Raw genomic sequence first — 13,107 nt, 5'->3', positions numbered from 1 at the left:
GCATCTCAAATTCAACACATCCAAAATAGAACTGATAATTTTTCTAAACCCATTGCTTATATAAACTTTCCTATTTTTACTAAGAATATTACTATTCTTCCAATTACCCAGATTCACCATCCAGTGTCACTCCCAATTCTTGATTGTCTTTTCAATACTTCTATCCATTCAGTCACAGTCATCAATTTTACCCCTACAATATACCTTTCATTCAAATATTCATAGTGAGGAGCCTGGATTAGCCACCTCACCTTTCTCTAGATAACTGCAATAGCCTCCTGACAAATACTGACAAAAGATTTGACTAATATTACTTCCTATTCAAAAAATTAAAAAAAAACACCTTTTCAATGGCTGTGTATTGATGTTCAGATAAAATACAAAATCCTCAACTTAGCATGGTGTCTGACAAATTACTTAAGTGCTCCAGGAAAGTTTTTAAGACTATCTGTGGCAGAGATGGTGCCAACACATGCTTTAGAAAGGGAAACTCTTCACAATATACTTTGATGAAATCATGAATATAGTTAAAAAGCAAATTTGTTTTCACACTCAAAAAACACACACATGCACATGGATGTATCAAACGGCATATCCAACAAAATTTTTGAAAAAATCCTGAAATTTAAAAAAATATATAAGCAAACACCTAAATGATAAGACATTAATTTTACAAAACCTTAATGTTACACAATTCCTCAATAGAAAAAAAACAAACTAGAACAAATTACAAACCTGAACACAATAGGAAAACTAGATCTGTTAGACTTAAGGAACCTTATGAATAAGAATGTTATTGAATTAAGTCCCAGAGCCTATAGGATTTATTTTTAAAATGATTATGTACTATAACATAAAGAACTCATAAAAGAAAGTAGAAATGGTGCTGGACACATTCTTCATATACCATACCATAATAATAAAAATTATAACAAACAAAGAAAAAATAAATAAAAGATGGGAGAAAAAAGCATTTTAAATAATAAGCAAGTTAAGGAATAAAAATAAAAACAAAATAAAAAATATACTGAAATTAATGAGACAATATGCTGTAATATATGGAATGAAGCAATTTCAGATGGAAATGTATATATATATATATATGAATATTTATATGAAGAAGAGACTAGAATCTAGAAGTTGCATTTAAAATAACTAGAAAGCCAACAAATTATTAACCTCCAAATAAGCATGAAAGTTATTTTAAAAGTTAAAGGCAAGTTGAAAAATTGATTTTTAAGAGAAAATAAGTTATATTTTTAGGTGACAGATGAATTACTAAGAATATCCTGAGTTTTTATTAATATGATAAATAGTAAAAGATTTTAAAAATAAAATTTAAAAATATATAACCTGTTCAGTAAGTGACCAGCCTGATGTCTGACAATGTGCTCGCAGAAGAAGAGATTTAGAGTTTTTGGGTTTAAACATTTTCTCTACTAAGTGTGCCCAGAGTCGTCTCCCAGCTCTCATTTTTGCTATTTCCATATAAAAATTCATTCCAATTCCCCAGAAGAAAGATAATCTGCAAAAATAACAAATAAATTAAAATTTACTTATATAGGATGAGACAAAATGAAAAAAAAAGTTATTTTACATGTATCAGAATATTCAAATAATAAAAACAATATTTATTTTTTAAATTTCAGATTAATATGAAATAAAACCAAGAAAAGAGAATTTGACTTATTGTAAGCCCAATATCTGAAAATGTTATACATATTTTTAAAAAGTTATTAGCATTATAAAAGTCATCTCTTTATAATAAAATTTTGTTAAATAATAAAATTTTCTCATACAACTAAAGTATAATTCATCTTACAAAAATTTGACAATTGTAACTTTTTAGTTCATTTAACAGATAATACATAACAAGAGGTATAAATAAAGTTTAAAAAACTTTGGTAGTATTCTTGGACAACAATTTGTTTTCTTAATAAATCTGCATTATTTGACTTCAATTTACCATTAACTTATTTCATATCATACAAAACTAAATATAAATACCAATGTATTTTTATAACATTTCACTAACTTATAAGATTGTATTTTTTGAAATGTCTTTCAACCAAGTGCAATGATCCTACAAAAACTATACATACAAAATGGCATTCACAAGTCAATTATACATTAAGAAATGCAAAAATAAAAACGAATGATGGAAAGTAAATTTGCTAAATGACCCAATGTCTATAAAACACTGTGAAAGCTTTAGAGTGCTACAAAGCACCAGCTTTTAATAATAATATTTATTTTTGTGCCAGATCTACAATTTAATTTCTGTAGGGAATTCCCCAAAAAATAATATTCCTTTGACAATACACAGATCTGCTCTTTCTGCTCGTTATACAATTTACAATCCTAAAAACTGGTGATTAGATATCAAGGGCACACAACCAGCATGTGCAAAGGTAGTATTTGAATCTAGGTCTTTGCTGACTTCAAGTTCAAAACTCTTTCTCCAGCTCTATGCTAATACTCTGACTTAGTGATTCAGAAAGTAGAAAGACAACAATATCTAGATAATATAATATCTTTAAAATGTATGCAATATTATTAAGATACACTTAAATAAGACAGAAATATTAATGCAATAAAATAAATCCTTAACTGTTCCTTGTAGAATACATTATAAACTAACATAGACTTTTATTCAATATTGTTACATATATTTTGTATATTATTGTATCTTTTTCAATCAGCTTCAAATAGAAATGCTCCAAGGATGAGTCACTATTGCTATTATTGTTTTCACATTTAACACATTATATGTACATAAAATAACACTTTTGTAGTTAAATAAAAATATTAGCTTTTTTAAAAAGGGAAGTAAATTTGCTTCCAATATTCTATTTTATTTTAAATTATTAATGTTTTTATGGAATTGAAAGTTCTAAAATGATAACTTCTTAAAATATAATTGTTCTCATGCATAAGTTTGGATTTTAATTTTCTTTTAATTAATATTTCAATATAAATGATAGGCAACTCAAATTAAAATTTTATTCCAAATTTTCAAATTCCAAATTTCATTATTTCAATTTCCTTGTTATCACTAAGAAGAGAAAACAATCTAGTTGTGAGGTTTATACATATTTAATTCACCATTTATTTTGCTAAATGCTAATATATTCTCTATTACTTTTAAAGAAATTTTCAGTCATTTTACAAATGCTGGATAGATCTCATATAGTTTTACTCACCTTGGTGCAAATTCATCAATGCTAAGGCCAGCTTGGAGGCCAGTTCTGCAGTATTCTAAACCATCAGCTATAGTATATGCTAATTCCAGAATGGCATCAGCTCCTGCCTCTTGCATATGGTATCCACTAATAGAAATTGAATTAAACTTGGGCATATGCTACAAAAAGAAATTAAAAATCAAAAATTAATTTTTCAAATGAAGTAACTGTCAAAAAAGCAATATAATATTAAGTTGAATGAATTAACATTTAATCTGAGCTTAAGTTGCATTCATAGGACAGTGCCAGAAAAAAAAAAGTAATACTATCACTGCACTATATATTATTCATATTAGGTTCAATTTGAAGAGACACATTAACAAGTTGGAATGAATAGAGGAGGAAAAAGGAAAGCGACAAAAACCGTAGTCATATGCTATCATTTTGCCCCTCCTCTTAACTTCTCTGTTTTTATGAAGTATTTTATTCAGCACCATAGTTTGCAACCTTAGTTATTCTGAACTCATCACTCTTTCTCAAGTTTTCAACTCAAGCAACTCTTGGTGATCTGATTTGGGGTTTTCTTTGTAGATAGTGAAGTTGTCTGTCATTTCCTTCTCCAGACCATTTTATAAATGAGGCAAACAGGGTTAAATGACCTGCCAGTGTGAGGCCAGATTCAAATTCATGAAATTGAGTCTTCCTGACTTAAATAAAGCCCAGTGATCTATGCCTGCTTCTATCTCCTCTTCATACGACTTCTCTATATGGCTGTTTCAGTGCATATGTCTATGCTTTTATAAGCCGTAAGTTCACAATTCCTGTCCTATTTCCTTTTTTTTTTTTATTATAATAACTTTTTATTGACAGAACCCATGCCAGGGTAATTTTTTTACAACATTATCCCTTGCACTCACTTCTGTTCCGATTTTTCTGCTCTCTCCCTCCACCCCCCCTAGATGGCAAGCAGTCCTATATATGTTGAATATGTCAGTATATCCTAGATACAATATATGTGTGCAGAACCAAACAGTTCTCTTGTTGCACAGGGAGAACTGGATTCAGAAGGTAAAAATAACCTGGGAAGAAGAACAAAAATGCAAACAGTTTAATTATTTCCCAGTGTTCTTTTTTGGTGTAGCTGCTTCGTCCATTATTGATCAATTGAAACTGTTAGATCTTCTTTATCAAAGAAATCCACTTCCATCAGAATACATCTTCATATCATTGTTGAAGTATATAATGATCTCCTGGTTCTGCTCATTCACTCAGCATCAGTTCATGTAAGTCTTTCCAAGCTTTTCTGTATTCATCCTACTGATCATTTCTTACAGAACAATAATATTCCATAACATTCATATACCACAATTTACCCAGCAATTCTCCAATTGATGGGCATCCATTCATTTTCCAGTTTCTAGTCATTTATTGGCTCAATATTTTGAGATTAAAAACCTTTTCCTTTCTTATATCTCCCTTGGTATAAGCCCAGTAGTAATATTGCTGGGTTGTTACTACTGGGATTATATCCCAAAGAGATTATAAAGAAGGGAAAGGGACCTGTATGTGCACGAATGTTTGTGGCAGCCCTTTTTGTTCTGTAAGAACAAAAGTTCTGTAAGAAATGACCAACAGGATGATTTCAGAAAGGCCTGGAGAGACTTACACGAACTGATGCTGAGTGAAATGAGCAGGACCAGGAGATCATTATATACTTCAACAACAATACTAGATGATGACCAGTTCTGATGGATCAGGCCATCCTCAGCAACGATCAACCAAATCATTTCTAATGGAGCAGTAATGAACTGAACTAGCTATGCCCAGAAAAAGAACTCTGGGAGAGACTAAAACCATTACATTGAATTCTAATCCCTATATTTATGCACACATGCATTTTGATTTCCTTCACAAGCTTGTACAATAATTCAGAGTCTGATTCTTTTGTACAGCAAAATAATGTTTTGGTCATGTATACTTATTGTGTATCTAAGTTATATTTTAATATATTTAACATCTACTGGTCATCCTGCCATCTAGGGGAGGGGGGGGGGTAAGAGGTGAAAAATTGGAACAAGAGGTTTGGCAATTGTTAATCCTGTAAAGTTACCCATGTATATATCCTGTAAATAAAAGGCTATTAAAAAAAAAAAAAAAGTAATACTGCTGGGTCAAAAAGTATGCACAGTTTCATAACATTCTCCAGAATGGTTGGATTCGTTCACAACTCCACCAACAATGTATCAGTGTCCCAGTTTTCCCGCATCCCCTCCAACAATCATCATTATTTTTGACTATCATTTTAGCCAATCTGACAGGTGTGTAGTGGTATCTCAGAATTGTCTTAATTTGCATTTCTCTGATTAATAGTGATTTGGAACACTCTTTCATATGATTGGTAATAGTTTCAATTTCTTCATCTGAAAATTGTCTGTTCATATTCTTTGACCATTTATTGATTGGAGAATGGCTTGGTTTCTTATAAATTAGAGTCAATTCTCTATATATTTTGGAAATGAGGCCTTTATCAGAACCTGTAACTGTGAAGATGTTTTCCCAGTTTGTTGCTTCCCTTCTAATCTTGTTTGCATTAGTTTTGTTTGTACAAAAGCTTTTTAATTTGATGTAATTAAAATTTTCTATTTTGTGGTCAATAATGGTCTCTAGTTCATCTTTGGTCACAAATTTCTTCCTCCTCCACAGGTCTGAGAGATAAACTATCCTATGTTCCTCTAATTTATTTATAATCTCGTTCTTTATGCCTAAATCATGGACCCATTTTGATCTTATCTTGGTATACAGTGTTAAGTGTGGATTGTAATATATCTTTGTATTCAACTTTGCCTCACAGAATCATGATCTTCAAATCTCAAATATTTCCTATAAGATTATTTCTCCTTAGTATTGTCTTCATAAGGAAATGGCAAAGCACTCCTGTATCTTTTTCAAGAAAACTCCAAATGAGGTCACATACATTTGGACATAATTGAAAATGAAGGAACAATAATAACTTATTCTCCTCCCAGAAATTACTTTGCATTCACACTTGAAAATTTTTGTGCATTTTTCCCCAAATATGAATGTAAACTCTTTGAAAATAGGGATTAGCTCATTTTTGGTTTTAAATTTCAGGGTCTAACAGAACATACGCTTTTGAATTACTGAATGAATCATATATGTTTTTCGTAGTATACAAGATCAAGCTATTGAGCTCTCTTCAATTTCATCAACCAAACATGGAGAAAAAGCTTTCTACTCTTATCTCCATATCCTTTTCTATCATTTCTCAACATTTTACAATCTATGTTATAACCTTAAACTATTCATCTGAAACTCTCTCTACAAAATAACATTCCCTTGTCACATTGTATGACATCCATCTTGACTCTGCCAATGACTTTCTACTAGTTCAAGAAATTTATTCATTTTCAATATGATTTATTTGTATAAAATATCCACTTTCTCAAAAGATTACAACAGAATTTAATACTGATTCTATGGAATCAAAGCTCAAATTTTCAGTTACCAAGATCTACTGATACATAATATGCTATGTTTTCATGTTAAAGCTTTCAATGTGAGAGTTGAAATTAAAATATTGTCTCTGAACTCAAGAAAGTAGAAATCTGTTTGGAGAAATGTAGGATAAACATACACACACACATTGCTAAGTGTCTATTGGTTCAGGAGTTTTAAGTTTTAAATTTCAGAAAATCTAGATATGGCAATTCTGATAACTGAAGAAATAAATTTTAAATGACAACTGCTTAGGAGAAAAAATTATCTAAATATGGTTTACCTATATCAAATACTTTCTAAATTTTTTGTAACTACTTAATATAACATTTTGTCTTAATAAAATCAATATGTCCTTGAGAAGCATACAAATTATATTTTTATATTTTGAATTTTTTCAAAAGAAAAGAATTTAGTAAGGCAACAATGAAGGAAATTATTTTTAAGTGACTACTATATATAAATGATCAATTACTAAATTATCTACTTATAAATGTAAAAAACCACCTACATGGATATACGTATAAATTTTCCTAAATAAAGCAAAACAAAAGATACCTTTGCTGTATATTGAAAGATGTCTGCAATTATCCTCATGGATGGCTCTGGAGGAAAAATGTAAGTATTTCTGACCATGAACTCCTTTAATATGTCATTCTGTATTGTACCAGTTAGTTTTTCTTGAGGTACTCCTTGTTCTTCCCCAGTTACAATGAAAGTTGCGAGAATTGGGATAACTGCTCCATTCATTGTCATGGAAACTGACATTTTTTCTAAAGGAATTCCATCAAAAAGAATTTTGGTGTCTTCCACAGTGTCAATGGCAACTCCAGCCATTCCAACATCTCCACAGACTCGTGGGTTATCTGAATCATATCCCCGATGGGTTGCAAGATCAAAAGCAACTGATAATCCCTGCTGACCAGCTATGTGAATTAAAAAAAAAAAAAAAAAAAAGATATTAGAATCAGAGAGGGCTGGTTTAAAATGAAAATTTATTTCTATCCTATTACAGGGAATTAACTGATTAGCCTAATAGAAGCTTGCATATTGCATCTTATAGATTATTTTAACATTTATGAAAATCAAAATAAGTTAAATTCATCTCATTTTCTAAGACAGTAGGCCTACTTCATTATGACACAACAGAATTAATAATTCCAGTGCAACATTTTATTTATTCAATATTATCACAAAATAAGATGTCCCACATAAGTGAATTTTTTGGATAACACAATTGGTTTTTTTTGACCTATTAGAGTATATTGAATGTAAATTCACTTTCAGGACTCAAGATAATCCCTGCAAATTTAAATTACCATGTTAAGATCTGTCACTATATAAAGTGTCTCCAAACTATTATGCTTTTTTAGTTAATGACTCTCTGTAGTTTTCTTCTTACCAGTTGTCAATGCTTATAATTTACTGTAACCAAGAAAAGAATCAAAATGACCAAGGGAAACTAATCAAATTTGCTAAACTAGTAATTTTAACTTAATGCACAATACTAGGTCAATAATGTTAATACTGGGCTTTATCTTAAATGTGGATCTACTCTCTTTAGTGTATACATTTATTACAATATCCCTTGGTCAAAAGGTATGCACAGTTTAATTTTTTCAGCATACTTCCAAATTGATGTCCAGAATTAAAAAAAGGACTGTTTTCTCACATCCCCTTCAACATATCAATTTCTATCCAATAATTCCAACTTAATGGATATGAAATGATCCCTTAGTTTTAATTTTTCTAATTATTCTAAATTTTTTTCTTTTGGCTATTAATAGATTTTCCAATAATTCCAACTTAACGGATATGAAGTGATCCCTTAGTTTTAATTTTAATTTTTCTAATTATTCTAAATTTTTTTCTTTTGGCTATTAATAGATTTTATTTCTTCCTCTGAAAGCAATTTTTTCCACATCTTTTGACTATCAAAAGGGAGGTGGATTTTATTTATATTTAACAGTCTTTATATATATTAAAAATGAGATCTTTAGCAGAAAAACCTTGTTGGAAAAAAATGTCCCCAGTTTCCTGCCTCTAATTTTTGGTGCATTTGTTTTGTTTGTGGGGAGAAAAAAAAATACTTTTTAAATTCACGCAATCAAAATTACTCATTTTACTTCCAATGAGTCTTTCAGTCTCTCCTGATCAGGGAATCTTATCCTATCCATAGATCTGACAGGTAACTTTTTCTATGATCCACTAACTTGCTCATCATGTCACTCTTAATGTCTAAATCATGCACCTATTTTGAACTTATGTTGGCATATATCATAAAATGTTTGTCCACACCTAGTTTTTTCCAACAGTTTTCCAAATAGTTCTTGCTGAATAATGAGATCAAATCCAAGAAGCTGGGAACTTTGGGTTTATCAGAAACTAAGATATTGTGTTCGATTGCTTCTGCATAGTCTATATATCAATATGTTCTACTTGGCAACCTCTCCATTTCTTATCTGATACCAAACTGTTTTGAAGATTATACCTTTCTACATTTTTGTTCTTCTTCCTGGGTTATTTATACCTTTTAAATCCTATTCTCCCTGAGCAACAAGAGAACTGTTTGATTCTGCACACATATATTGTATCCAAGATCTACTGTAACCTATTTAACATGTATAGAGACTGCTTGCCATCTGGGGGAGGGGATGGGGGGAAGGAGGGGAAAAATCTGAACAGAAGTGAGTACAAGGGATAATGTAAAAAATTACCCTGGCATGGGTTCTGTCGATAAAAAGTTATTTTAAAAAATCATTGCCAAAAAAAAAAAAAAAGATTATACTTTTCTAGTATAGTCTAAGATCTGATAGTTCTAATGTCACCTTCTTTCCCAATTTTTTTTCCCACTAATTCCCTTGATATTATTGATCTTTTTCTTTTTCCAGATGAATTTTGTATTTTTTTTCCTAACTCTACAAAATAATACTTCTACAAATTCTTTAGTTGTTTAGTATGGTACTAGATAGTACTTTAGGTTGTAATTGTTGCTGCATTCTGTTTATATTTTATCTTCCTATTCTATCTAATGTCCTTCATGTTAAATTTCATAAAATTAGCAATTTTTTTATTATTTATTATAGGCAATTAGGTGGCATAGTGAATAGAGTATCATGCATGGAGTCAGGAAGACTCATCTTTGTGAGTTCAAATCTAACAGACTAGTTGTATGAACCTGGACAAGTCATTTAATCCTTTTTGCCTCAGTTCCCCAACTCTAAAATAGACTGGAGAAGGAAAAAGCAAACTATTCTAGAATCTCTGGAAAATCCTAAATGGGTCATGAAGAGTGAGACATGACTGAAGCAACTCAATAACATTTTTTTAACCTTTAAAGCTTGAACATAATCATTCTATATAAAATTACCCTGACTCTAGTTATAAATACATTCCTTAAGTCTCCTAAAAGCCAGGCCTTTTTCCATTTGTTCTCTTTGGCTAAATATTAGGAGGCAAAAACAATTTACCCTTTATGTTGTCCTTATAGAATTTATTGCTTTCTTCCACAGTGCTGAAACCTGCATATTGACGGATGGTCCATGGTCTGAAAGTATACATGGTGGGATATGGCCCACGACTAAATGGTTTCATTCCTGGTAATTCTTCAGGTAGTTCCTTGGTATCTTTGCTGGAATACAAGGGCTTTATGGAGATTCCTTCTGGAGTGTGCCATATCAAATCTTCTGGATTCTTGCCTTTCAATTGCTTTTTAGCTAAGGCAACCCATTCTGGGTGTAGGGGTAGTTGTTGATGAAGAAGGCGTTGGCATGAATGCCTCAAAAACTTAGTCTCTTTTAGTTGTTTCAGGTGGTATGGAGGGAACAAAAGAAGCCCAATTTTAGCCTTTAACATGACTGTGGAAGTCACTCAACAAGAGATGCCTGAGAAATGAAAGAAAAATGCTACAAATAAACCTTCAAGGAAGAATAAAAGTTTCATGAGAATTTGGTGAAAAAAGTAGAAGAGGAAAATGCAGTAAAAGTTGTTTCACATTTTACACCCTGGAATTGAAGATTTTCTCATTTTTATTCCCATATCCTAATTAAGCATCAATGTTCAAGGAACTATTCTTACGATTCCTTGCAAATTTTTTCTTAATAAAATGACTGGAGGTATTGTATCTTTCTACTTCTAAACATGACCTTTTATATAATTAGAAACACATTAGTGCTAATGCCATACAGAAGAAAGACCAATGGATCTGATGTCAGAAAATGGTTCAGATCCTGGTTATGCAATTCTCCATAACATTAATGACTTAAAGAAAGAGATACTGGATTTGGAGCCATTAGCCCAAGGTTTTGAATTCTAGGTTGGTCAGCCTTATCAATGGGCCCCTAACAAAGTGACTTATCCTCTCTGAATACTTTTTCTTCTTCTTTGAAATAATTTCCTTCAAGGTTCCTTCCAGATTTAAAATCTTATGATTATACAATATTTTTATTGTAAATCTACTATTGCCCCTTACTTATTTGTTCATTATCCTTATTACTTTATCTTTTCTTCCCATTTTATCTATTGTAGATTCTAAACTCCAAAGCAGCAGATTAATTTGATGTTACATTCTAAGTAAATACCTTTTCTATAGTTATATTTTTGAGTAATTCATCTAATCTATATAAGAAGATGTTATTATCCCCAAAGATGAGGAAACTGAGGTAGACAGAAGTTAGCAACTTGACCATGCTCACTCACTAAGTATCTGAAATAGAATTTGAATTCTTGTCTACCCAACTGTAAGCCTAGTACTTTTATCTGTGTCAGAGCTGTACCTAAAAAGCTTTTCCATCTTTGTATCTTTTCCAAAACTCTAAGTCTCTATTTTGTAGTTTTATAAATAAGAAAATAAAGATTAAAAAGTTTGAAAATAAAATCTTCAGTGTGATATTAGAAGTTATTCTGAAAACTGTTTAAGAACAGTTTGTATTGTCACAAAGAATAAAAAAAAAGGCATACATATTTTATTAGTCTATACTTAAGATCTTTCTTGAGGAAAAACTAGTCAGGAAGTTGAGGAGTCAGTTTTCATGTTAGGGCATTTCAACAATTTTTCATGTGATAAATCTGTAATGCTTTATTTCAGACATGGATGGGAAGAAAGGTTTCAAGGAACAATTAAGGAAAATACAAACCAATATAATTCGAGTTATTAAGGGTTAAGAAATCACAAGCAGTTCTAACATAAAGCCAAAAGAGCTGCACAGAAAAGCAAAAAATATAACCAGCTAGTTCTATGAACTACAAATCAATTTATGATTATCCACACATTAATCATCCACAGCAAAAACTAATCCCATACTACCTTTGCTCTGTCACACATCAAGTTTTTGAGGCAAATAACTATTTTTAAGGCATGTAAACTGTGCTGTAGAAAATTTATTTCAAAGACTAAATATGAATATTATGTTTTTTATTTATTGTTTGGGATTGTGCTATTGTTCTCTCTACATATAAGTGGTTCTAAACCAGGAATCCTATAAACTTAGTTATTACTATAGCTTTTTAAATTTTTGATGAGTATTTTAATGTAATTTTTTTTTTTTTTGGTAATCCTGTTTTTCTAATTTATGCATTAAAAACATTATTTTGAAATTTCACTATCTCCCAAAAGGGCACATGAAAAATAAAATCTGCTAAATAATTCAAATTTGTCTATAATGCAATAATTGGTTCAGCCTTAGGGAAGATCACGAGTTAATTTTACGAGGATGCCCTACACACAGGAAGTAATATTGTCTTTGGGGATCACCTTTAACAAACAGCACTCACAGAAACTTCTCTGTGGCATACTGGGGACAGCTGATATGGCATTAAGTCCCCTTGATGAGATGGCGGGGGATTAAAGAGTTAGATAAAACATAGTATGCTATAGTCAAGTTCAGGGTGCATGAACCTCGTCTTCTCAGCATCCCAGGAAGAACGAATTTGCCAGGACTTCCCATTGTAAGAGGCCTGGTGTATGAAAAGAGAAGACACTCAAGGCGAGAGAGGAGAAAAGGGAAGGGGAAATAAAAGTGGAGGGGGTGAAAATCGAGAGCGAGGGAGCAGAGAAGGAGAGGTGGGCGGCGAGGATGGGGGAAGGGTAAAAAAGGGGAGCCATGGGAAAAAGGGAAAAGACAGTCAAGATGGGCGTGTATTTACTTACCGGTACCTATTTATGGGCCTTTTTGGCCTTTCCCCGAGTGGAGTTGGGGTGAAACACCTAACCTTTTCCCTAAACCCAGAAGGAACCAGGCTAGACCACCTCTTAATCCCCTCGGCCCTAGGACCAAGGACAACACAGGTGCAAGCTTAGAAAATACTCTCCGCGCGTGCGCGGGAAGAAAGTGGGCTGGCTAAAACGGGGCGTGCAGGGGGAGGAGGCCGGGAGAATCCATACAGCCGCGGGGGGCGTGGCCACCCAGCC

General features: G+C 31.7%; 1 protein-coding gene across 2 annotated transcripts in view; it reads right to left on the bottom strand.

Annotated features, from left to right (window-relative positions):
- The window catches only part of MMUT (methylmalonyl-CoA mutase), a 35,987-nt gene extending 22,956 nt beyond the window's left edge, over nucleotides 1-13,031 (bottom strand). For both annotated transcript variants that reach the window (XR_004233678.1, XM_003769140.4), the window contains exons 1-5: nucleotides 12,847-13,031; nucleotides 10,169-10,582; nucleotides 7,257-7,624; nucleotides 3,204-3,361; nucleotides 1,354-1,525 (exon numbers count right to left, since the gene is read on the bottom strand). Coding sequence is in view for 1 of the 2 variants with exons in the window: in XM_003769140.4 (XP_003769188.1) it covers nucleotides 1,354-1,525; nucleotides 3,204-3,361; nucleotides 7,257-7,624; nucleotides 10,169-10,553 (1,083 nt within the window). In the remaining variant the exon portion in view is untranslated. The remainder of the gene's footprint in view (nucleotides 1-1,353; nucleotides 1,526-3,203; nucleotides 3,362-7,256; nucleotides 7,625-10,168; nucleotides 10,583-12,846) is intronic.
- Nucleotides 13,032-13,107: the final 76 nt, after the last annotated feature.

Source organism: Sarcophilus harrisii, chromosome 4 (assembly GCF_902635505.1).
Source record: "Sarcophilus harrisii chromosome 4, mSarHar1.11, whole genome shotgun sequence".
Lineage (NCBI taxonomy): Eukaryota > Metazoa > Chordata > Mammalia > Dasyuromorphia > Dasyuridae > Sarcophilus > Sarcophilus harrisii.
The sequence above is the reverse complement of the archived record's forward strand: the minus strand, read 5'-3'. Positions and strand labels throughout refer to the sequence as shown.